The sequence below is a fragment of the Lutra lutra genome, chromosome 4 (genome assembly GCF_902655055.1).
Source record: "Lutra lutra chromosome 4, mLutLut1.2, whole genome shotgun sequence".
NCBI classification, from domain to species: domain Eukaryota; kingdom Metazoa; phylum Chordata; class Mammalia; order Carnivora; family Mustelidae; genus Lutra; species Lutra lutra.
Genome location: NC_062281.1, coordinates 442,234 through 463,276, shown reverse-complemented (window position 1 = coordinate 463,276; position 21,043 = coordinate 442,234). Strand labels below are relative to the sequence as shown.

Here is a 21,043-nt window from a genome sequence, read left to right as displayed (position 1 = left end):
TGACAGTGCTGGTCCTTGGGCCTCTTGGATAGAATTCCTGGTTTTCTGCCCTGGAGATGCCAAGCCTTCGTCTTCCCTCCGGAACTCCCGCTTCCGATGTCTAGACACCTGCTTGACAAGCCCCCCTGACCAGCTGGCCCAAGTCTGAGTCAGCCTCTGCAAACCTGTTGGCTGCCCTCTCACAAGAGCCTGTTCCCACAGGTGTCCGCGTGTCGCCAGGACCCCCTCCAGCTGGCTGTTCCGGTGCTGGGCCGGGTTATTCCCTGTCCAGTGCATCCAGCCCATGGCAACACCATGTGTGCAGCACACAGCAAAGTCCACACCCACAACCCCAGGGCCCCTCTTTGCCTGCTGTTGATCCTGCCCCAACCCCACCAGTCGCCTCTCTACCGTCTTTGCCTTGTAAGACCCAAGGAATGTGCACGCCTCTGCTGGAAGGACCCTGCTGGCACCCAGGGCTCCAGGTACAACCCCAAGGCCTCCCCTGGCCTCCCCACTCTCCTTGCCTGCTCTGCTGTCCTGACTGTCCCCTGTGGAACAGCAAACTCCACCCGCACCTCATCTCCATCTGAAACAGTCCATGCCTCATTTTTTTTTTTTTAAAGATTGTATGTATTTATTTGACAGAGATCGCAAGTAGGCAGAGAGGCAAGCAGAGAGAGAGGGGGAAGCAGGCTCCCTGTTGAGCAGAGAGCCCGATGTGGGGCTCGATCCCAGGACCCTGAGATCATGACCTGAGCCAAAGGCAGAGGCTTAACCCACTGAGCCACCCAGGCGCCCCTCTACGCCTGATTTCAATGCCACAGACACCCAGAAACACTACTAGGAAAAGGAATACTATGAGCTCTGGAAGGTCCCTTAGCCCATGCCAAGGTCTGGAGCCTTGGTCTTGTGGTCTGTGGCTGCCCGTCCGTGGGGATGTGGGCTGACACAGCGCTGCAGGTGAGGGCCGCCTGGGGAGCTGGTATGACGAATGTTAAGTGATCCAGCTTCGGCCTTTGAATGCCCACATCCTCACCGACAGACTGCAGCTACCCCCCGCCCGAGAAAGACAGGCCGAAGGGGTCCTGGGGTACCTACCACCCCAGCCTTGCTCCTGACGGAGGAACACCCTCTTTGGGGGTTAGGACAAACCGCCTCCCCCATCCTACCCCATCTGTTATCTACTGGGGCCCTGGTGACCCAGTAGGAGGACAAAGCCCTGCGCTGGCCTGTGGTGTCTCCCAGGGTGGGGAGAGAGAGGAGGGGCAGCACAGCAGCCTCTGTCTGCAGCCAGCTGGGCCCCCAAGTGCCCAGAGCTCTCAGATGAAGGGGGGTACGCAGATGTGGCGGGCAACTTCCCATGTGGTCAGAGTCAAGCCGTACATGGCCCAGGTGAAGTCTCGCCTCTCTCCCGTTCGCAGAGTGCCCACTGGGGAGGCTGCAGGCCCTAACCTGGGGCTCAGAACCTGCCCTGACGAATGGGCTGTGTGTTCAGGGCCTACGTGCTCCAGTGAGACAGGATTCCACCCCGCGGCCCAGAGGGAACACACACGAGCCGCGCAGACCCGGTTGAGGGAGAGCAGGTCACAGGAGCAGGCAGGTCAGAAAGTGTCTTTATTGTGGGGAGGGTGGGAGGAGATAGGGTTGAGACACCAGGGACGGGCACCCAGATGGAGCCACTCTGGGTGGCAGGACACTGGAGGACTATCCGGGCGACAGGCCCGTGGCGCGCAGCAGAGCCCTCCCGGGGACCCCGGGCCGGACAACTCAGGCATGCAGGAAGCGGTTGAAGGCGTTGTAGGCCGACTCCAGATCGAAGAGCATCTGGCGCACCTGGGAATCGTCCAGCTCGTCGGAGGCCGACATGCCGCTCAGGGTCTGCAGCCTGGGGGAGCGCAGCGCTGAGGGCATGCGGGGCCTTTGCAGTCCCCAACAGAGGACAGGGGTCAGGGCAGGGCTCCTCACCACTGGCTCACAGTCTGGCGGCCCTCAAAGTCCGGGGGCAGGTGACTCATGCGATGCATGGTCTCCATCAGCTCCCGCAGGTCAGGCTGGATCTGTGGACGGGATGGCGGGCTTCCTGCACTGGGAGCCCTCCCCTCCCCGCCGCCACGCCACCCCTCTGTCCCCCGGTCCCCACGGGGGGCCCCACCTCGTCCATGGCACGGATCTCCAGGCGCAGCTTGTCCATCACTGTGATGAAGAGCTGGGGACGAGTACGAGAGTGTGAGCCTGGGGGCCGAAGGTGGGGGACCATCTGCAGGCGCAAGCTGGCCCCCACCCAGCCCCTCTTGGGCCTCGAGAAGCCCTTGGCTCCCTCCTCGACGCTCTGGTTACTTGGGTCCCTGCTGCACCCGTTCCCACAGCCTGTGAGGTCCTCCATGTGCCACCTGGCCCACCTGCTGCTGTCCATGGCCCTGCTCTGGCTGTGCCCCCCAGGGCGGTGGGTGCATGGGAGCCCCGGCCGGGCTGACCCTGGGTGTGTACAGGGAGGAAGACCTTCCACCCCTTTTGTTCCGAGCTATGGAGAGCCCTGCCCGAGGGGTGTGAGCGCTCTGCAGCTCTAGGAGCCCTGGGCTTCCGTGGCCACGTGTGGCCGCAGTGGGCGGCAGGGGCCCTCCTGACCACCCCACAGCCCCTGCAGGCTGAGGCCGCACCGAGACCACGTCGGCGATGCAGCGGTTCAAGTTGCCCTTGTCGTCCTTAATGGTGATGGGTCGGTCCTCCCTGATCCTCTCCATGGCGAGCGGGCAGTCCAGCTGAGGAGCAGAGCTGCCATGGGCACTGGGGCTCCCAGGCCTGGCGTCCTCCCAACAGCTCCCCTCCCCACCCCTGCTCCCTTGACCTGCTCACTCACGCGGAACTTGCGGCAGAATTCATCAATAGAGCTGATTTCTGTGCCCTGAACCTGCCGGAAGGCGGCTTTGTACTGGACCAGGAGCCGGGAACACGCAGCAGTGTATCTAGGGAGAGGGCCAGGCTACCGCCTTCAGCACCAGGCCGGCCCAGCCCAGCAGTCCTGCTCACCCTCGGCCCATCCAGACACAGGACAGCTCTCCTGGAGGGCTGAGTGGCAGAGCAGAGACGGGCCACCGAAGGCTGCGGCTTCCCTAGAGATCTAGACAAGAGCGCTGGGGAGGAGAGGAAGCAGAAAGGAGGGGGCGGCCCCCACACTGAAGTCAAACCGTATGAAGCCCCAGCCCCGGCCTCAGTGCCCTGTTCTTGCTTCCCGCTGAGCACCCGGGCCCCAGGCAGAACAAGCCTCCCACGACCGGTGCTCAGGACTGGCGCGAGGACAGAGGCTCACTCGTTGGGGGTGACGCAGTCCTTGATGTATGCCTTCTCCAGGGCCTGCACCGTCTTCACTACAGCAAACAGCTCGGCCATGTTGTCATACCTGAGGGCAGTGTGTCCATCAGCCATGGCTGCAAAGCCCCTGGCGCCCGCCGTTGCCGGGGTGAGGCTGTACTTGGGCACACCTGGCAGAGGCTCCTTGAGGACTATCCGCAGCCTGACCCCATGTCCTCCTGACCTCAGTGCAGGGGTGGTTTGGAGGCTGGGGGGCACGGTGTGTGTGCGGTGGGGGGCGGGGGGCACAGTGTGCATGTGGTGGGGGCTGGACTCACTTCTCCCGCTCCCGGGCATTCTTGTACAGCTTCACTTCCTGTGGGCGAGAGGAGGCAGTGTGTCAGCCAGCAGGACCGCGTGGCTGCAGGGTCGCGGTGGGGCTCACACAGGGTCTGCTCTTGGCCGGTGCTGGCCAGGCGGGTGTCCGCCGCTCACCTCGTAGAGTTCCGGCTTGTTTCCAGGCGCTGCAACAGAGCAGAGAGTAGGCTGACCACAACGGTGACCCCAGGGCGCTTGTCCACTGGCCCTGGCCCCAGCCCCATTCCAGCGGCCCACACAAGGGCTCACCCCATGAAAGGTCCCGAGGAGCCCAGAGGGAGCCGAGAGTGGGACTCTAATTTCCTCACGCCCCGTCTGTGGGCAGGGAGCTCCGAGAACACGATCCCCTGTGGTCAGGAGGCCACACGTCAGGCCTGCCCCCCCACCCCGCTGCTCCTCAGCTACCTCACGCTGAAGCGAGGCAACCACACCTTGCTTATGGTACAGTGAAAGGACACATATGGCATCTGTCACATGCTTTGTGACCTTTCCCCTGGCTTGACTCCAAGATGCCCTACCACCACCACCCCGAGGTTCCTAGTGCAGTGAAGTCGTTATCTCTGTGCCCAGCTGGCCCCGCCCGGAGGTCTTCTCTGGTGCCCCTGGGGATGGACGGCACCAGACCCCAGCCGCCCACTGAGGCTGCACGGGGGAGACACGTACAGACCTCCCCACGATCCCTGGCCTCTGCAGCAGGGGTGAAAGTTTGGCCCTTTGGGTCCCTGGGCCCACCTCGGGCCCCACTCACCTCCGATGCCCGGAGCGGCGGGGATCCCGTGAAACATCCTGGGGGCTCCGGGGGCCACAGCAAAGACCTAAGGGGTGCAGCAGCGCCAACTCGAAGGTGACCAACACTCCTGGGCCTCGTGAAGACTCTCCCAGCCCACAGCAGTCAGATGGGAAACACGGGACACAGGAAACTGAAAAGTCCCATGAAAAACTGCTTTTTTGCTCTTTTTCTCGGTCTTCCCTTGTAGGCTCTGCACCCCCACCCGCACATGCCTTACAGTGCCAATAACGTCTGTCCTCACGGCTCAAGGTCAAAGAGTTAATGATTTCTTTGTGGTCTCCCAGAGTAGTAGATAACTTCCAAGGAGTGACTGGGCGAGGCTGTCCCGTGCCCATTCCATCCACAGACTCTAGACGCTGTGGCGCCAGGACCCCCTGGTTCCAGGAACTAACTGATTTATGGAGGACACCTGGACACTTACCTTTGTTCTAGGCAGTTCCTGGATACTGGAGAGGATATATACACCAAACCCCAGTCCTCAGTAAAAACCTCAGACCCCAAGCAGAGGAGAGACTCACTCTTCTCTCCTTTCTGAGTTTCCCAAAGGCTCCATACAGCCTCTCACTTACACACTCAGTAAACTGCTCTCACTTCCTCCTGGCTCGTGTCTGGTTCTGCGTCCTATGTGAAGGCAAGGACCCTTTTGGCGGGTCCTACAGGAACCCCTGGGCCCTCAGACCTGGCTGGCCAACGTCATAGTGATGAACACACAGGGCACCACCCGCTGTGGTGGGAGCACCTGCTCTGCCTGAGAGGCTGTCAGGACGAAGCAGGTGCAAAATCACATCTCAGGACAGCAGGGCAGTGGCGGCAAGAGGTCAGGGCTCCCTGATGGCTACCGCGAGCCAGGAGAAAGATGAGAAGGCGGCAGCTACCAGAAGACCTGGGAAGGAGCCCTTGAGCAGAGAGAACAGCACACGTAACTCGAGGCCTTTACAGAGAAACACAGGTAGAGGAACAGACCCGTGGGGAAGATGGAGAGACGGGATGAAAGCGCACAGCCCCACAGGTCAAGAGAGGGTGTGTGAGGTTCACACCAACGTGGCAGAAGCTACCGATAGGCTGAAGACAAGCTCTCGAGGCTCCCAGCCACGCAGTGGACCCAGAAAGAGAAGGCAGGAAGCCCCTGGGAGGGTCCCGCCCACTCAGGAAGCTGATGCAGGGGCTGGAGCCAGTTTGACATGCGCTGGACATGAACCCACCAGGCCCACTGAAGTATCTGAAAGGGGACGTTAGTTAAAAAGGAATCAAGAACGATACCCCTGTGTCTGGCCCGACCACCCTAGGGTGCCCCTACTGCCCACTCCTGGGCGCTGGAGAAGCGGGAAGAGGAAGCGGCCGCAGCAAAGCGCCCGCCAGGATGGGTGTGTGGAGGCAGCCGAAGTCAGAGGAGAGGCCCAGGCCAGCCGGGCTGAGCCGGGACACACGCGGCGCGACCAACAGGGAACGGAGAGAGCAAGCAGCGCGGCTTGCGCCCCGCGGTGGCCGGGAACGGAGGCTGGGAGGAGGCGGTGCGGTGCAGCCAAGGAGCGCGCGTGCGAGGGAGGCTGTCGTCTGGGAACGCGGATGAGGGACAAGAGCCTCCTGGACGGCGGCAGGGAGACTGTCCAGCCGTCGTCCTGGGAACTCGGGAGGACCGGGCCGCCAAGAGCGGGGGCGCGCAGCGAGCGCCCGCAGTTCCACGGGGGACTCCACTCGGGCGCGGAAACCGTGCGGCCCGAGGACCCGAGAAGCGAGTTTCCCCACGATGCCCACGCCTGGTCTCGAAGCTACCGCCTGGGCAGCTACCGGGTCCGCGCGAGCAAGGAGGCGCCCCGAGCGCGGCGCCCCCCGGGAACCCGGCCTGCGCGCGGGGCCCGGCGCGGCTCGGGACCGGGACGCGGGAGTCACCCCGGACGACTGCGGAGGGGCCCTCCGCGGTGTGACGGCGCCCACGATCCTTTCCCCGCCCCACGCCCCCCACCAGCCCGGTACCTGGGCCGACTCGGCCGGTCGGGGACACGGCGCCGCGGTGAGCGCCCCGGATCGACCGCTCGGCGCTCCCTTGTACGTCTGCGCCTGCGCACGCCTCTCCCCCAATCGACGAGCGCGCATGCGCGCGTCGCAACCGGGCGGGCCCCGCCCCCTGCGGCCCGCGAGGCGGGAAGAGGCTCGCGCAGGGGAAGGCGTCGGCTTCGTGCCCCCCCGACCTCCGAGTGACCGGAGCTGCCCTCCCGTCCCCGCCGCAAAACGAACCCCGCTTTCCGTCTCCCACCCGCCTTTCAGGCAGCAACAGGGGCAGCAGCATCGTCCGTTTATTTGAGGCGTTGGGGGGAGGGGGCCGGGCAGCGCCTCCGGGGTCACAGGCGCCTGAAGAAGAGCTTGGACCCTCGGTCCAGTGTGCATGCGCCAGGGCCCGGCCGGCCGGGCAGCAGCTGGCGCACGGCGGCCCGGTCGTCGGGGGAGAGGCGGCGGCTGCACAGCTCCAGCTCCTGCACTTGTGCGGTGATCTCGCGCCAGAGGCCCAGGCGCAGGGGGCCCTGGACAGCACAGCCTGCAGAGGGGAGGCAGGAGCGGGTCTCAGGGAGCTGGAAGCCTCTGCGACTCCCGCGCCCATGTTCTCTTCTCTGCACCAGGGCGGCCCCCCCGGAAGAAACGCACTTCCTCTGAGGCCACGAGGGCCACAGCACAGTGCATGGGCGTGCATGGGCAGAAGCCCAAACGAGGCCCAGAAACACTCTAGGGAGGGGTTTGTGGGCCCTTGTCAGAGCCGGGGGTCGCGGAGGACGGTCCCTGGCTCAAACACACGGGCAGTCACATGCATGCCGCTTTCTAGGACAATGCCTGGGTCTCCGTCCATAAATGGGCACGATAGCAGTGCCTGTGGGTCTCTAGAGGTCACTGAGCTGTCAAGATCTGAGCTCCAGGGAGCCCAGAGTGCCCAGTGGGCTCAGGACCCTAGGGAGCTAGGGGAGAGGATGAGTGCAGATGCTGGTGTGCAGGGAGCAGCCCCTCAGCCGTGTGCAGTGGGGGGTGAGGAGCAGGAAGAAGCCAGGGGTTCCCTGTGTGGATACCCACTCCCCGTCCTTGTCCTCCTGGAGGGCAAAGCCTGTACTCTCCCGCCCCAGGCCCTAGCTGGATGTGCAGACTACCAGGAGGGCAGTTCACCAAACAAGTATCTCCTGGCATCATCTTCAAGCCAGCTCGGTAGGACACTGTGCCTGGGCGTGGCCAGAATGAGAATAAGCTAGGACACCACAGGCTGGGAAGGTTAGGATCCCAGCAGCCCCTGCCAGGAAGTGGGAAGGTCCCTTGGTGGCAAGTTTTTGCCATCCTGACCTAGAGCTTCTTCCTCTTGCCAAGGTAGTTAGGAAATCCTCTTGGAAGGGGATCCAGCCCTCCAGCCACCATGGTCTCTGAGGGTCAGGCTGAGCGGGTTAAAACCAGAGATCCCATGTTCCTCCTGCCCCACTGTTTTAGGAGCTGAGCTCACATCCCTTTTGAGTCACATGGGTCACTGTCCCCCACTGTGTCAATCTCAGGGGACCCAGCCCCCTCTTGCCATCTGGCTGGTGGCAATGACAACCCATTTAGAGGAGGCACCTGGACCTTAGGTAGGTTCCCAAGCTCACCTGACAGGCCAAGGAAGCTGAGGCCTTGGGGCCGCATCTGGAGTGCAGAGAGGAGCTCCTCCAGACCCACACAGCTGACGTCAGGGTTGGCGGACAGGTCCAGTGACACGAGTGAGGGGCAACAAGGAAGGCACCTGCAGTAACGGGAGGGAGCCCCCAGCGCCGGGGTAAGCTGCCCCAGACAAACCGCAGCTCTGGGAGCCACAGGTGCAAGTACTTCCCCTACGCTAGCTGGACAACACCAAGGCCCGGGCCTGGGGATGCCTGCCTGACTCGAGGGCCCAGCACTCCCAAGAGCCAGTTGAAGCTGGAGGGTCAGGAGTTGCCCTTGCATGGGTTGTTGCACAAAGGGTGATGGGAAGGCTCTCCAGAGCCTCAGGGGCGTGGGAAGGACAGGAGGCAGGGCTGAAGCGGGAAGGAGCTGGGTCCTGGGACACACTTGGGGGAGAGCTGGTACCCTTTCCTTGCCTGACCCAGCTCCCCCAGGGTTTGGGCTTGAGATCAGACCCTATTACCTGCTCAGGTCTCTCACTGCCTTGTCGCCCAGATGGTTTGCAGACAGGCTCAGGTGAGCTAGAGTGCAGCCTTCCTAGACAAAGCAGAGGCCCGAAGGGGGCTAGGCTGAGTGGGGTGCCTGCCCTCCCTGTTTCCCAGTAGAGGCCCCACACCTTCCTTCATCCTTGGGAGCAAGGGAGCAAAGTCTGCCTGACCCCCCGTGCATCAGAGGGGACCAGTATCCCTCCAATTTGCAGATCACAAGGAAACACCTCCCCTTCCAGGTGTAAGTCACACTTGGCACGTGAAAATCACGGGGACCAGACCCACAGGGAGGAGCCAGGGGAGAGAGGCTTGGCAAGACGTTGGGACCTGCCTGGGGCAAGGAGGCTGCCCTGGGTCCCAGGCACCTTCGCTGGCCAGGAATTCAAAGCCTGAGGCAGGCAGCTAGCTCTCCAGAAAGGTTCTCCCACAGCTTTTCTTTCTGAAGGCACCACCCCCTTCCCAGGCCACTCCCACCCCTGGCTGGTATCTGCTATGGGACTGCAGGTGGATGGCCCAGGGTTGTTTGCTTCAGCAAACCCCCTCAACCAGATATACCTTGGCCAGGTATCTGACCACAGGCTCCACGAGGCCCGAGTCACTCTTGCCAGCTGCCACAGAGTTCAGCTCCAGGCGCCGGAGGGTCCGGGCAGGCAGGTTCTGCAGGGCATGGGCCAGGGCGTCAGGACCCAGGATGTTGTAGGACAGAGACAGTGTCTTCAGGTGCTTGGTATCTGCATAGGGGACCAGAACCTTTGTCAGCCACACACGACTGCTACCCCAGCTCAGCTGCAGTCCCAGGCCCAGCATCTTCACGACCCCCAGATGAAACCATCATCCCTGAGATTTCGGTGCACGCAGAACTGGAGTAGCTTCTGCCCAGGGTGTCCCAGGCAAGGAGAGATGGGGCCACTCCTCAGCCCATCTTCTCCCCGACATCCCTGAGCCACCTGCCTCCCGTACCTGAGACAAGATGGGCAACCCAAGACAGGCCCTGGGCCTGGAGGTCTGTGCACGATCAGGTGGGCGCTGGGAACACCATCTGCTGCCCAACCCCGCTTCTCCTCTGCTGCTGTGCTCATGTCCCTGAGCCCTACCTCCTGGCCCACCACCTCTGCAGAAAGGCCCCTAGAGGACTACCAGTTCCCAGTTTCTCTGTACTGGGACTGGGGTTCTCTGCAGCCTCAGTGTGTCTACAAGAACACTCAGGGTGGGGCGCCTGGGTGGCTCAGTGGGTTAAGCCGCTGCCTTCGGCTCAGGTCATGATCCCAGGTCCTGGGTTCGAGCCCCACATCGGGCTCTCTGCTCAGCAGGGAGCCTGCTTCCTCCTCTCTCTCTGCCTGCCTCTCTGCTTACTTGTGATTTCTCTCTGTCAAATAAATAAATAAAATCTTAAAAAAAAAAACAAAAAGAACACTCAGGGCTGGCGAGAACAGCAGGACTATGACGGTGGCCCAGGGCATATCCTAGGGGAAGCCCGAGCCCAGGCAGGCCCAGCACATCCAGCGATGTGCTCCTAGACAGCAGGCCCTCTGCTCAAGGCCCTCTGTGGCCCTGCACGTGCTCTTCTGATGACAACCGGAACCCTGGGACGTGGACATGCCTGTCAGCTTACCTTGGAAGGCGCTACCTAGGGCTGCCTGGTGGCTCAGGAAGAGGCTGGGGCCAAAGCCACAGGCCTGAAGATGCAAGGCGCTGAGTGAGGGGCAGCCCTGCAGGATGGACGCCAGGGCCCGGCCACAGCCATCCCCGAGGGGGTTCATGCTTAAGTCCAGCTCCTGCAAGTTCTGTGGAAGACACAGGCCCCTCTGGAGGATCTGGTCTCCTTGGCGTCCCCGAGCAGGCCAGTGGCCAGCTCTCTCCCAAGTGCACTTTTCCACCCGATGATAGGCCAAATGCCAGCCCTAGTGCCAACCCGCTGCTCCCCACGCCTCTACCTGCAAGGTGGTCTGCCCCTGGAGGCCTGCGGCAAGCTGGCGCAGGCCTTCGGAGCCCAGGTGATTGGAGGAGAGATCCAGGAGCATCAGGCTGGGCATGGTGCCCAGGGCGGCCAGCAGCTCAGCGGCACATCCGTCCCCCAGCCGGTTCCCTGCCAGGTGCAGCTCCCGGAGTGCCGCGTGAAGCTTGAGGGCCCGCAGCAGCGGGGTGAGCTGGGTCTGACGCAGGGCCAGGGAGCCCAGGCTGAAGGAGGGGCTGGAGCCCTGGCGGTCCACGGCCTGCAGCACCTGCGGGTGCTCCTCTGGGTGGATGGGGGGGGGTGTCACTAGCGCCAGAATCTGCTGCTCTGCCCTGTGAGTCCTGGGGACCCCATTAAACATCCCTCCGACTTGTGAGCCCTGGGACACCCACCGAAGGGACCATAGAGGCCACTCCCACATGCCTGGAGACCCAGCATTGCAGGAGACCCAGTGCGTGGTCTGTGGGTGCCACTGACCCCTCTCTGCCCTCTCACGCCCTCCTGGGCAGGGCCCTAACCTCTGCCAGGCACCCTCACATCTCACAGTGCCCAAGCCAGGCTTCTTTGGAAAGCTGCCCTAGGCCTAGCCTCCAGCGGCTCTGCTGACTCTACACCGTGCACCGCCAGCAGGACCAACCTTCCCCCTCCTGCCACCCACAGTGTGGGCACTGGGTAGAGAAGGAGGGAGTGTGCCTCGCTGGCTAGCCATCTGGGGCTCTGGATGGTAGGCCCCAGACCTGAGAGGGGCACAGGGATGTGCCCATCTGCCCAGGCCACCTCGAGCTCTCTTGGGCCCTTACCTTGTTCCAGGCTCTGGCAGGCCCTGCGGTAGCGGTCAGTCAGTGGGGGGAGGTCCCACGAAGTGACTTCCGCCAACACCTGCAGAGACCTAGCAGTAAGCAGCCAGAGGGGCCCCCAGGGCCGGGGCACGCTCTGCGTGGGGCCCAGGCCCCTACTACTCACCTCCTCGTTGCTCTGTAGCACATCAGGTATGGGGTCCTGCGGGGCCAGCAAGGCTCCCTCCTTTCGCAAGACGAGCCTTGGCAGCAGCCCACAGGCCTGGCAGTAGCGCTGGGCAGCCTGCTCGGTTAGCCAGGCCACAGAGTGGGTCTCCCCGCTGCTGGCACAGAGGGAAAGCAGAGCTGGCTGGGACACTGGGCACACTGAAGAAGGCCCCCACAGTCCTGCTGTCCCCGCTCTGGGTCTATGGTTCCTTCATCTGGTGTCCGCCCTCCTCCTGGCTCTGCTCAGGACATGCCCGCGCCCCCAGCAGCCTGACACACTTCAGCTCTTCCAGGCTTTCCCTAGGGGCCACAGGGCTTGAGCCAACCCCTCCAGGGCCCCGCCTGTGCATATGCAAGTCCCCCTGGCCCTGGTCTGCCACCTCTCCCCAGCCACAGCAGCGGTGACACACCCAGTCTGAGAGAGCCCGTGACCCCCGCGCCATCCGATATGCAAACACAAGGGTTCTCCCAGGGGCGCAAGGGGAACAGGGACTTGGAGGGCAGGTACTGCTCACCCATGTGGGACGGGAATGAGGAAGAGACTGTCCTGCACTCGCACTCGCACGCGGATGGGAGGGGGCAAAGATGGACCCTGGTGGGTGGGGACACGGGGGGGGGGGAACAGGCTGAGTCAGAAAATAGTCATCCACCCTCACCACCCACGCTTCCGCCTGAGGTGTGCACCCACCGGGGCCTGGCCTGCTGCTGGGCTGTCCCTACTGGGCCCTGAGGCCCTGGAGAGGTCAGGGCTCCGTGGAGGCTCTGCCGCTGGACTGCCGTCTCCCCCTGCCCGGCCCGCTGCGTTCCAACTCCTGAGACGGGGCAGCCGGCTCTGCCTGGCCCGGGCCCGGAGCCCGCTGGGGCTCTTACTGCGGCCTGAGCCACAGGGACCGGGGCTGTTGGCACTGCCCTGGGGGTGGGGCCGAGAGCCATCCTGGCGGCTGCGGGTCAATGGGGAGTCGTCCTCCAGCCAGTCCCCGGCCAGACACTCCTCCTCCGGGATGAGAGCCGCCCGGGGCGTGGTGGGCTCACCTGGGCCGCGCAGTAGGCTGGGCCCAGGGCGGCAGATCTGGGCACCAGCCACGCCTCGCATGGCTGCCGGGGCAGCACTCGCTGCCTCTGCCTCCCTGCCGCTGGGGTAGCCAGGCGCCCCAGCTCTGGCCTGCTGTATGGGCACACGATGCCGGGGCCTCTTGTGGACGGGCCGGCAGGGGCCCGGGGAGTCCTCGCCCTCCGAGCTGCTGCTGCTGGCCAGCTTGGGCCTGCTCCTCCGAGGCCTTGCCACGGCTGGAACTGCGTGCCCTGGGGAGACCCCGGCACGGGCCTGAAAGGGCTCTGAGGGTCCCGGGCCGGGGCTCGAGGCAGGAGAGAGCTCAGGGTCGAACAGATGGTTCCGTGGAGGGGTGTGGGGGGCCGCGGAGTTGTGGGGAGCTGTGGAGAGACAGAACGTCGCATGACGCCGCGCCTAATCCCGGCCACCCAGGCTGGAATGTCTGAGAAGCAGGGGCTAGGGGACTCGCAGGCCGGGGATGGCTGTCCCCAGGGGCACAAGAGGCCTCTACTTGCCTTGGCCTGAGGAGGCCACTCGGAGCAGCCGCTCCATGGCAGCGGCCTTCTCTCGGGTCTCACTGTCCAGATCCTTGCCATACAGCTTCAGCCACTGCTGCAGCGTCTCCCGTGGGCTGTGCCCCTGCGTGGCCACCAGCTGAGCAGGTCGGCAGGAGCAACCCCCCGTAGCCTGAGCCCGCCCGGACCACAGCCCCCCCACTGCAGCCTGAGCCCGCCTGGCCCGTGCTCCCCTCCACTCACCTTTGTGGTTCGGAGCGTGACAGACGCTCCCCGTTCGATGAGGAGTTGGGCCACCTCAAAATGACCGCAGTGGAGGGCGTCATGAAGGGGAGTGATGCCCTCACAGCCTGGGCCGCCCGGGTCATCAACCTGAGCCCCGTGGTCCAGCAGGAAGCGCACGATGTCTGTGGGCCAGGGGACACGAGCTAGCTCCCAGCCCTGGTCAGCCCCCTCCCTAGGATGTCCTGGCCCCGTACTCACCCACATGCCCATAGTTGCAGGCCTCGTGCAGGGGCGTCCAGCCACAGTAGTCCCGAGGGTTCAGAGGGTGGCCCTGTGACCGAGAACTCCAGCCTTGCCATAGGGCCCTGAGGCTCCAGGAGGGCCAGGCCTGGGTCTGGGTCTCAGAGCCCAGAACGGGCCCCACGCCAGCCCTGGCCCAGGTCCCAGCAGAGAGCTGGTCTGCATATAAGACACAGCATCTCAGGGAGTCCCCTGTAGGGGCTTGTGCAGGGCTGGTGCTCCCTCCAGCCCCCCTGCCCTGTGCCACCCCCTTTGCGGGGAGGGCGTACCATATACCCCAGGGCAAACTCCCCGCTATGGCCCACAAGGGACCTAAAATGAGACGGCAGGCCCACCTGTCTTACGAGGTCCTGGACACGACCCAGACGGCCCTCAATGCAAGCGCGGTGCAGCAGGGTCTCCCCAACATCATTGCGCCGGTTCCACTGCAGAGCGCCGTGCCAGGACAAGGAGCAGAGGTGTGAGGGGACTAGGCAGCACTGGCAAGCATGGGGAGCCACACACCACCCCCACACCATCCTCACCTTGTTCACTCTCGGCTGGCCCAAGCGGCCCTGCAACTCCTCATCCTCCTCTAGCCGCTGGGACCCGCCCTCGGAATCACCCTCTGGAACACAGCCGAGACCACTCCACGTAGGCCAAGCCCAGAGCCCTCTGCCCTTCCAGGCCTGGAGGATGGAGGTCCGGTGCCCACAGCCACCCCACTGCCAGCCCTGCCTGTGGCTGTGCCCACCCACCGCACTCCTGCCCACAGGGGTGCCCATCCCCCACGTGCTGACCTCTCACCCCGCGCTCAGGCCCTGCTCTGGATTGTCCCAGCCCACATGCCTATCCCTGTCCTGGGAAGCAGCTTTGTCAGCTGAAGTCAGGTTCACGTTAGGAACACCGTGTTGCACGAGCCCAGGTGCCTTCCACCTCCACCTGTCCCTACCCAGCCTTCCCACCTGTACCTGCCTCCAGCTCACACTGCCTGACCCCACTCCTCCTGTGCTTCTGGTCCTTGTAAGGACCTTCTTCTCCTTCATGGACTCCTGAGTGGCGTCACTTGGAAGTTCCTGCTTTGGTCCTCTGACTCCTGTGGCTCCCTACACCTGCACGGCAGTGACACCCAGCCTAACCGGCTTCTAAAGCATGGTACAACCTTCCCACAACCCTTGGCTTCTCGCTGAGAGGTTCTGGAAGCCACTCAGGTTCAAAACTGAAATGTTCCTCCTGGCCTGAGGGACAGGTCTCCAGCCCCGCCTCTCAGCCAGAAGCCAGGGGCCTGCTGGCTCCCACCGCCTGGGCTCCCAGCCCCAGCCCGCTCCAGGCTACCCTCGAAGCTGCCTTCCACGGGGCAGCCCATGCCAGCCTGGGCATGGCAGCCCACGTGTTGTCTCTAGCCCCGTCTTGCCTGCCCTGTGCCCCCATCTCATGGTGCCATTTCTCCAGGTCTGACCCTGCATGTCCCCCCCCCCCGCAGATGCCCACTAGCCTTCTCATCACCTGCCCCTCCAGGAGCCACTCCAGTCTCTACACACAGCCCTCTTCCGTCTACCAGTGCTGAACACCCCTTCCGCACGGGGCTGGACCCTCCTGTCCGCAGCCGGTGAACAGCCCCCACAAGGGCCCCAGCCTAGGGCCCAGCCCTGAGGGCATCAGGGAGGAGGGGCCTGGGTGGCTGGCTCGGCTGCCCCGGGCCTCACCGCTCTCTGAGAGCTCCACGTCACTGGGCTCAGGAGTGGCCTCGTCCTCCTCTTCCTCGTCGTCCTCCTCCTGCTCTCTGGGCGAGCTCAGCCCCTGCAGGCTGGCCGCGGTGGCCGGGGCCTCCTGGGGCTGCAGCCTCAGCTGCACGGCATGGAGGTGCTGCAAGATCTGCCTCTGAAGGGCAGGGGACACGCGGCTCAGGGCCACAGGGCCACCAGACCCCCACAGCAGGGGAAGGGGGGTGCAGAGCAAGGGCAGGAGGGCTGCGGGGACACCGTGCTTGGGGGTCATCGCTTTGTACCTGGAGCTGGGGCCGCTGGGCCTGCTGGGCGCAGCTGAGAGCCTTCTGGAAGCATGGGGCCAGCCGCTCGTAGGCGTCTCCGGCCTCCTCCCGGGACAGCGCGATGTTTAACCAGGTCTGGGCCTCCTGGAGCAGGAGGAGGAAGGATGAACTTGGTGGCTGCCACCCCACTGAACTGGCCCCAGCCAGCGCTCTAGCTCCCCACCACTGCACACATGGAACAGCCCCGGAAAGGGGATGCTCGTCCTGCCCAGCGCTCGAGGGTGGCAGTGCTAAGGCAGAGCTGTGGGGGCCGACTCGGAGCCCCCTGCGGCCTGGGCCAGGTGCCATCGCCGCTCACCTCCAGAGCGTCACCACCACGTAGCCTCAGCTCCTGCTCATAGTGGGACACGGCCTGGTGGTGGTCCTTCATGTCTCCCAAGGTGGCGGCCAGGGACACGTGGATGACAGCCAGCTCGGGCCCTGGCCGGCCCAGCAGCTCTGCGAGGTGCAGCTATAGAGACAGGAACCGCGAGGCCAGGCCTGCCTGGCACGTGCCAGCCTGGGCCATCAGCACCCCCTTCCTCCCGCCTCAGCAGGGGAGGCACACCTGCTTCTGGTAGGCCTCAGCCGCCTTGGGGAAGTCGCCCGCCTTGGAGAACAGGTCCCCCAGCTGCTCACAGATGCCCATGGCGCCCTGGGGGTCGCTGCTCTCAGCCTCCCGCAGCCGCTGCTGCAGCCGCACCACGGCCAACACTGCAGGCAAGAGCTCCACGTGACGGGAGGCACAGTGTGCCTCTACCCGGACTGCCCCTTGTCAGCTGTGTGCCCGTCGGGGGGCACCCACTCCATGCCCCTGCTCTCCCCTCGGTAACGGGGCGTGGCAAGAGAACGCACCGCATGGGGTCGTGGGGATCAGAAAAAGGAATCAATGACTCAGAGCAGCCCCTGGCCTGCAAGGGGAGCCCCTCCTGCCGCCTCTCGGTCCTCACAGGCCCCAGGCTCCATCCACCTTCCCAGTGCAGATGTTGCTCAGGTATAAACGCCTGGTCAGGCTCCCAACCACCTCAGTCCCCCTCTGACACACTGTGCTGAAGGCTTAGAGAAAAGTGGAGCTCTCTTCCCAACAAGGGGGGGCAGGGAAAGCCTCCACACTGGTGCTGCCAGCTCCCCACCCCTTCTGGGGGACTTCAGGTCCCCGGGCTCACCGTGTTTGAGGGTCCGGCAGACGGCCGCCTTCTGCAAAGGCGTCTGGAAGCCCAGCCTGTAGGCTTTCTTCAGGGCTCTCTTGGCAGCCAGAAAATCCCCCAGGTCTTGGAGGATCTGGGAAGGCGAAGGAAGGTGAGACTTGCAGACTCCCCAGAGCCCGAGGCCCTCTGCAGGCTAAGCCCAGAGCTGGGAGGGCGGGCACCTGTGAGATGAGCACGCAGCACTCGCTCTCCATCTGTTCCCTCCTCAAGACGCGGGCACACTCTCGGGCCCCCTCCAGGCAGCGCATGGCCTGGGAGTGCTGCCCTCGGCGCCAGTGGATGGCACCCAGGTTGTAGCGAGCACGGAACAGGTCCTCGTGGAGGTGGTTCTGCCTGCGGGTGGTGACAGGTGCTCAGAGCGCCGCAGGGATGGGCGCAGAGGGTACCACATGGCGCCAAGGGGCGGATGCCGAGCCAAGCCTGCTCCTTCCCCAGCACGCGCCGCCGTGCTCTAGGCATGCAGGGGGCTCCTCTGCTCATGGGAGACAGAACGGGGGTGGAGGGGCGCGCTCTCACAAGGCTCCTTCCTCTGGGCACAGGGGCCTTACTCGGCGAGGAAGATGCTCTTCCGGAAGTAGTCGTCGCAGGGGGCCGCCTGCTGCAGGCTTTCGAAAGTGAGCCCCAAGTTCAGGTAGAGTCGGGTCCTCATCTCACTCAATTCTCGCTTGTCCAACGTCCCTGGAAGGTGCCCCCCCCATTTGCACACTCAAGGGCTCACGCCCACGTGAGCTCTGGGACTGTACAGTCTCTCCTCCACCGGTCTCACAGTGCGGGGGGCCAGGGGTCCTGCCACAGACGGGGCACAGGACAGAGCAGAGAGTGCCTAGACCAGAGGCTGTGAGGAGCATGGGCCATGTGTCTCCTCCCGGGAGGCTTTACAGACAGATCTCAGCCTGGCAAAGGGAGGGGCCAGACTGGCAGAACCTGCCATATGGGGCAGGCTGTGGGGCCCCCCAGCAGCTCTACAGTCAGAGCGGGGGAGCTGGGTCTCCAGGACCACTCACCCTGCAGCTTCTCGTCCACAATAGCCAAGCTCTTCTCAAAGGCAGTCTGTGCCTGCACCAAGGTATCCTGTGACTGGCAATGGTCATAGATGTCCAGGTGGGTGCGGCCAATGGTGGCCCAGGCCCTCTGCACCTCAGTGTGATTAGACAGAGAACGGGCCAGCTCCAAATGGCGATGCTGGTGCTACGGCACAAAGGAATGGCCGTTGTGGGCCAACCCCCACCTCAGGCAAATCTCCTATGTACCCCAAACCCAGGAGGTTTCTACCTTTGCCCAGGAGAGTCCCCTACTCCCCCAAGTCCCCACAGAGCAGGCCAAAGCCGGGCTACACATGTCCCATCTTTTCTATGCCAAGGGCTGCCTGTGGGGACAGTGGAGCCACACTCCGCCCAGCCAATGTCGTCATGAGGAAGACATGAGTGGGAGTCAGCTAGGCGCTGCAGCCGCACTCCCAGTACCAGAGCAGGCCCTTTGCGGACAGTAACAGCTGAAGTGTTACATCCGTGAATGGTTGCGGGGAGCAGGCTCCTAGGACAGGCTATGATGTGCCTGCCCCAGGACCAGCCTACAGCCCCCTGGCGCAGGGCTGTCCGAAGAACAGGCGGTGTCCGTGCGTGTCCTCCTCCAGCCAGAGGTCAGACGCTGAAGACTGTGCTTCTCTCCTCAGAAAGGGACTGGCAGGAAGTGGGGACTCTGGAGGGCTGGACGTGGTTGCACGAGGCTGGGGGGTAGAGGTGGGCCGTGGGCCCTGCCCTGCCCCTGCCCTGCCCACCTTCAGGGCCGCTGAGTAATTCTCCAGCTCAGCCAGTCGCTCTCCGATCTTGCGGTGGGCCACCGCGCAGCCCAGCGGGTCGTCGACGCTCTCCAGGAGTTGGAGCTCATGCTGGTGCTCTCGCAGGGCCTCTGCGTAGCGTCCTGGGCGGGAGGCATGGCAGGTTTCAGCCCCCGCCGGGCAGTCAGCCAGGGGCCGCGCGGGCGGGCGGGCGGGCGAGGCTGTGGCTGGCCCCGGGCTGCCCGCTCCGCAAGGTTCCCGGCCCCCCTCCCCGCCGCCGGTCCCGGTCCCCCCCACTCTCCCAGCTGACCCGGTCCCGGACCACAGCCCGTGGCGGCCGCGGAGCGCGCACCATGGCTGGCCAGGAGCTCCCCCAGCTGGTGGCAGAGGGCGGCCTCGTCCCGCAGCTGCCCGTTCCTCTGGGCCTTGGCCTTGGCCTTGCTCAGCTCTGCAGAGAGAGGGAGACGGAGCCGGGAGGCTGGGGCCCTCCGCTCGGGCGGGCCGGACCCGCTACCCGCCCCGCACCCGGCCGGGACACTCACGACGAAGCTCTCGCTCCACGCTCATGCTCCGGCAACCGCGCGCGGGTCTCCGGACTTCCCGCGCTAACGCCGCGGCCCCGCCCCATGCCCCGCCCCTGCCGGGGCGGAGCCTCCCGGGAAATGTAGTCCTGCCGTCCGAAGCATCCTGGGAGCTGTGGTCCGGGTGGCGTCCTGATGGGAAGGGCGGTGAGAGAGCGGCGGGAGGATCCGCACCTCCCCAGACCCCCAGGGCCGCGGGGGAGCTGAGCCCCACCCCACGCTCCACCCCGGCCCCGCCGCCGCCCTTGGGGTGGGGTCTCCTGGTTAGTGCCATCGGGCTGCCGCTAACCTCTCCCGCGCGCGCTAGCCCCGCCCACACCTGCGACCTTACCTGGGGGACTCGCCGCCTTCACGCAGGAGGAGGTGGAGGGGTTTAGGGCCCGGGACCCCGGAGGACTGGAGAGACGCGCGGAGTCAAACCCGCCCCTTTCACGGAGCCTGCGGAACGGCCGCGAAGGCAGCCACAGCGGCGTCACGTTCGCGGACACAAACCCCCAGGGCTTGGCCGGGGAAAGCGGCGTGCACGTGTTTTCCAAAATGAACAGCGCCGAGTGCTTCCTCCTCGATGCACACGCACTGGCCCCTCGTGGGCGCGGTGCACCCGGGCCGCGACCTCTGAACGCACGTCCTGTCTCCCGCTTGGAGAGCCAGACACCTGCCACTCCACGGCAGGTCCAGCCCTGGGCGCTGAGTGCCGAGGCCGAGGTCCAAAGGCCCCAGAGGAGGGCCAGAATGATGGGGAGCGTAGATGGGTCTCTGGGTCCGGGGAATACTGCCCATGGACAGTGGCCAGGCTTCAGGGATGCGAGCAAGGCCAAGCCTGAGGAAGTTTAAGAGTTGGGAAGTGGGACCCAGGTAACCCTCTTCTCTTGGAAGGGTAAAGCGCTCTTGGGTCCCTAGTTTGGTCTGGGGGTGGGGAGCCAAACAGGGAGGCCCTGAAACCAAGAGAGCTGCTTGGAGGGCCGGCTTGGGGAGTGTGAGGAGCACAGCCAGGGGCAAGGTGGACACGGGGCGGGGGTGGGAGAGCAAGGATGCGGAAGTATAGACGGGCTCAGCTCAACAGGCCAACGGCAGAGGGAGTCTAACCAGGGCGGCTGGGAGCATTCAGCGTTCACAAGACAGTCAGAGAGGACCCTGCTTCTCTCTGCCCACTGATCAGGCATGCGTATATGGGGCCGAACTGAGCAGCGGCAGGCGGGGGGGGGGGGGGGCAGCAGCTTCTGACTCTTGTCCAGGCTGCTGGCAGAGCCCAGGGACACTCGTCCATGAGGCTGGCTTCTCATTTAAGGAAACACAGACAAAACGTGGTTTGGAATTTTTTTGAAACCATAGTTTCATACAGAAAATATCCAAAGAGAACACAGACCACAATAGTGACATGTAAGTCATTTCCCACAGTGATAAAAACATCTCTCTCACTTTACTCTTTAAAAAATTACTTTTATTATCTTTGTAAATGTCTCACTTGGGTGAGCCGAGGGATGTAGTGCCCATAGGGGAGGGGTGATGGCAGGGACTGGAGGGGCCCCCAGGACTCCCCCACATCTGCCACAGTTCCTCCCCCTCTCTCTAGGTCAGGACGCCAAGATGGCAAGGGGTCCTGGAGAAAGACCGCGGGTGTTTTCTCCTTTCTAACAACATGGAGGGGACATTCCCCAGTAAATCAACCCCACCGGTGAGATGCCACAGGGAGGTTTATGGTGCCAGCTCCCAGGAGTGGCTGAGATGCACCACAATCTCCTGGGGTACCTGTCTCCAGCAGCTGAAAGCCTCAGCTGCTGAGCTGACCCTCACCCGGTGGGGGCCGTGCTGGGGACAGTTGCTGGGATGT

At 64.2% G+C, this 21,043-nt stretch overlaps 2 protein-coding genes across 10 annotated transcripts; both read right to left on the bottom strand.

The window, feature by feature from the left end:
* Positions 1 to 1,580: 1,580 nt before the first annotated feature.
* Positions 1,581 to 6,507, bottom strand: VPS28 (VPS28 subunit of ESCRT-I). 6 transcript variants are annotated; one of them, XM_047726046.1, is made up of 12 exons: positions 6,413 to 6,455; positions 5,008 to 5,059; positions 4,860 to 4,885; positions 4,397 to 4,463; positions 3,766 to 3,794; positions 3,609 to 3,646; positions 3,290 to 3,379; positions 2,840 to 2,945; positions 2,640 to 2,741; positions 2,135 to 2,188; positions 1,948 to 2,039; positions 1,581 to 1,867 (listed from the first exon to the last, which is right to left on the bottom strand). In XM_047726046.1, the coding sequence occupies exons 4-12, from the start codon at positions 4,431 to 4,433 to the stop codon at positions 1,750 to 1,752; spliced, it is 666 nt and encodes a 221-aa protein (XP_047582002.1). In that variant the 5' UTR covers positions 4,434 to 4,463; positions 4,860 to 4,885; positions 5,008 to 5,059; positions 6,413 to 6,455; the 3' UTR covers positions 1,581 to 1,749. The 6 variants fall into 6 exon arrangements, with proteins under 6 accessions (XP_047582002.1, XP_047581997.1, XP_047581999.1 ...); XM_047726041.1 differs by lacking the exon at positions 5,008 to 5,059 and having other exon boundaries at positions 6,413 to 6,488; XM_047726043.1 differs by lacking the exons at positions 4,860 to 4,885; positions 5,008 to 5,059 and having other exon boundaries at positions 4,397 to 4,568; positions 6,413 to 6,507.
* Positions 6,508 to 6,718: 211 nt separating this feature from the next.
* Positions 6,719 to 19,317, bottom strand: TONSL (tonsoku like, DNA repair protein). 4 transcript variants are annotated; one of them, XM_047726035.1, is made up of 26 exons: positions 19,174 to 19,317; positions 18,984 to 19,079; positions 18,632 to 18,774; positions 17,859 to 18,042; positions 17,403 to 17,532; positions 17,016 to 17,187; positions 16,813 to 16,927; positions 16,215 to 16,360; positions 15,966 to 16,118; positions 15,626 to 15,751; positions 15,324 to 15,498; positions 14,163 to 14,245; positions 13,974 to 14,063; positions 13,597 to 13,669; positions 13,357 to 13,520; positions 13,114 to 13,252; positions 12,236 to 12,978; positions 12,063 to 12,139; positions 11,507 to 11,663; positions 11,344 to 11,422; positions 10,524 to 10,825; positions 10,202 to 10,373; positions 9,145 to 9,320; positions 8,565 to 8,638; positions 8,050 to 8,183; positions 6,719 to 6,971 (listed from the first exon to the last, which is right to left on the bottom strand). In XM_047726035.1, exons 1-26 carry the CDS (start codon positions 19,196 to 19,198, stop codon positions 6,778 to 6,780), a joined length of 4,122 nt encoding a protein of 1,373 aa, XP_047581991.1. In that variant the 5' UTR covers positions 19,199 to 19,317; the 3' UTR covers positions 6,719 to 6,777. The 4 variants fall into 4 exon arrangements, with proteins under 4 accessions (XP_047581991.1, XP_047581992.1, XP_047581993.1 ...); XM_047726036.1 differs by having other exon boundaries at positions 11,507 to 11,660; positions 19,174 to 19,316; XM_047726037.1 differs by having other exon boundaries at positions 13,114 to 13,237; positions 19,174 to 19,316.
* Positions 19,318 to 21,043: the final 1,726 nt, after the last annotated feature.

Coding starts and splice junctions, on each gene's coding strand:
- VPS28 (XM_047726043.1), bottom strand. CDS start 4,433: ATGTTTCACGGGATCCCCGCCGCTCCGGGCATCGGAG. Junction 3,647..3,765: donor ACAAGCCGGAACTCTACGAG/GTGAGCGGCGGA, acceptor TCTCGCCCACAG/GAAGTGAAGCTGTACAAGAA. Junction 2,742..2,839: donor AATTCTGCCGCAAGTTCCGC/GTGAGTGAGCAG, acceptor TCTGCTCCTCAG/CTGGACTGCCCGCTCGCCAT.
- TONSL (XM_047726035.1), bottom strand. CDS start 19,198: ATGAGCGTGGAGCGAGAGCTTCGTC. Junction 11,423..11,506: donor TGCTACAGAGCAACGAGGAG/GTGAGTAGTAGG, acceptor AGGTCTCTGCAG/GTGTTGGCGGAAGTCACTTC. Junction 9,321..10,201: donor CCTAGGTAGCGCCTTCCAAG/GTAAGCTGACAG, acceptor TCCCCTATGCAG/ATACCAAGCACCTGAAGACA.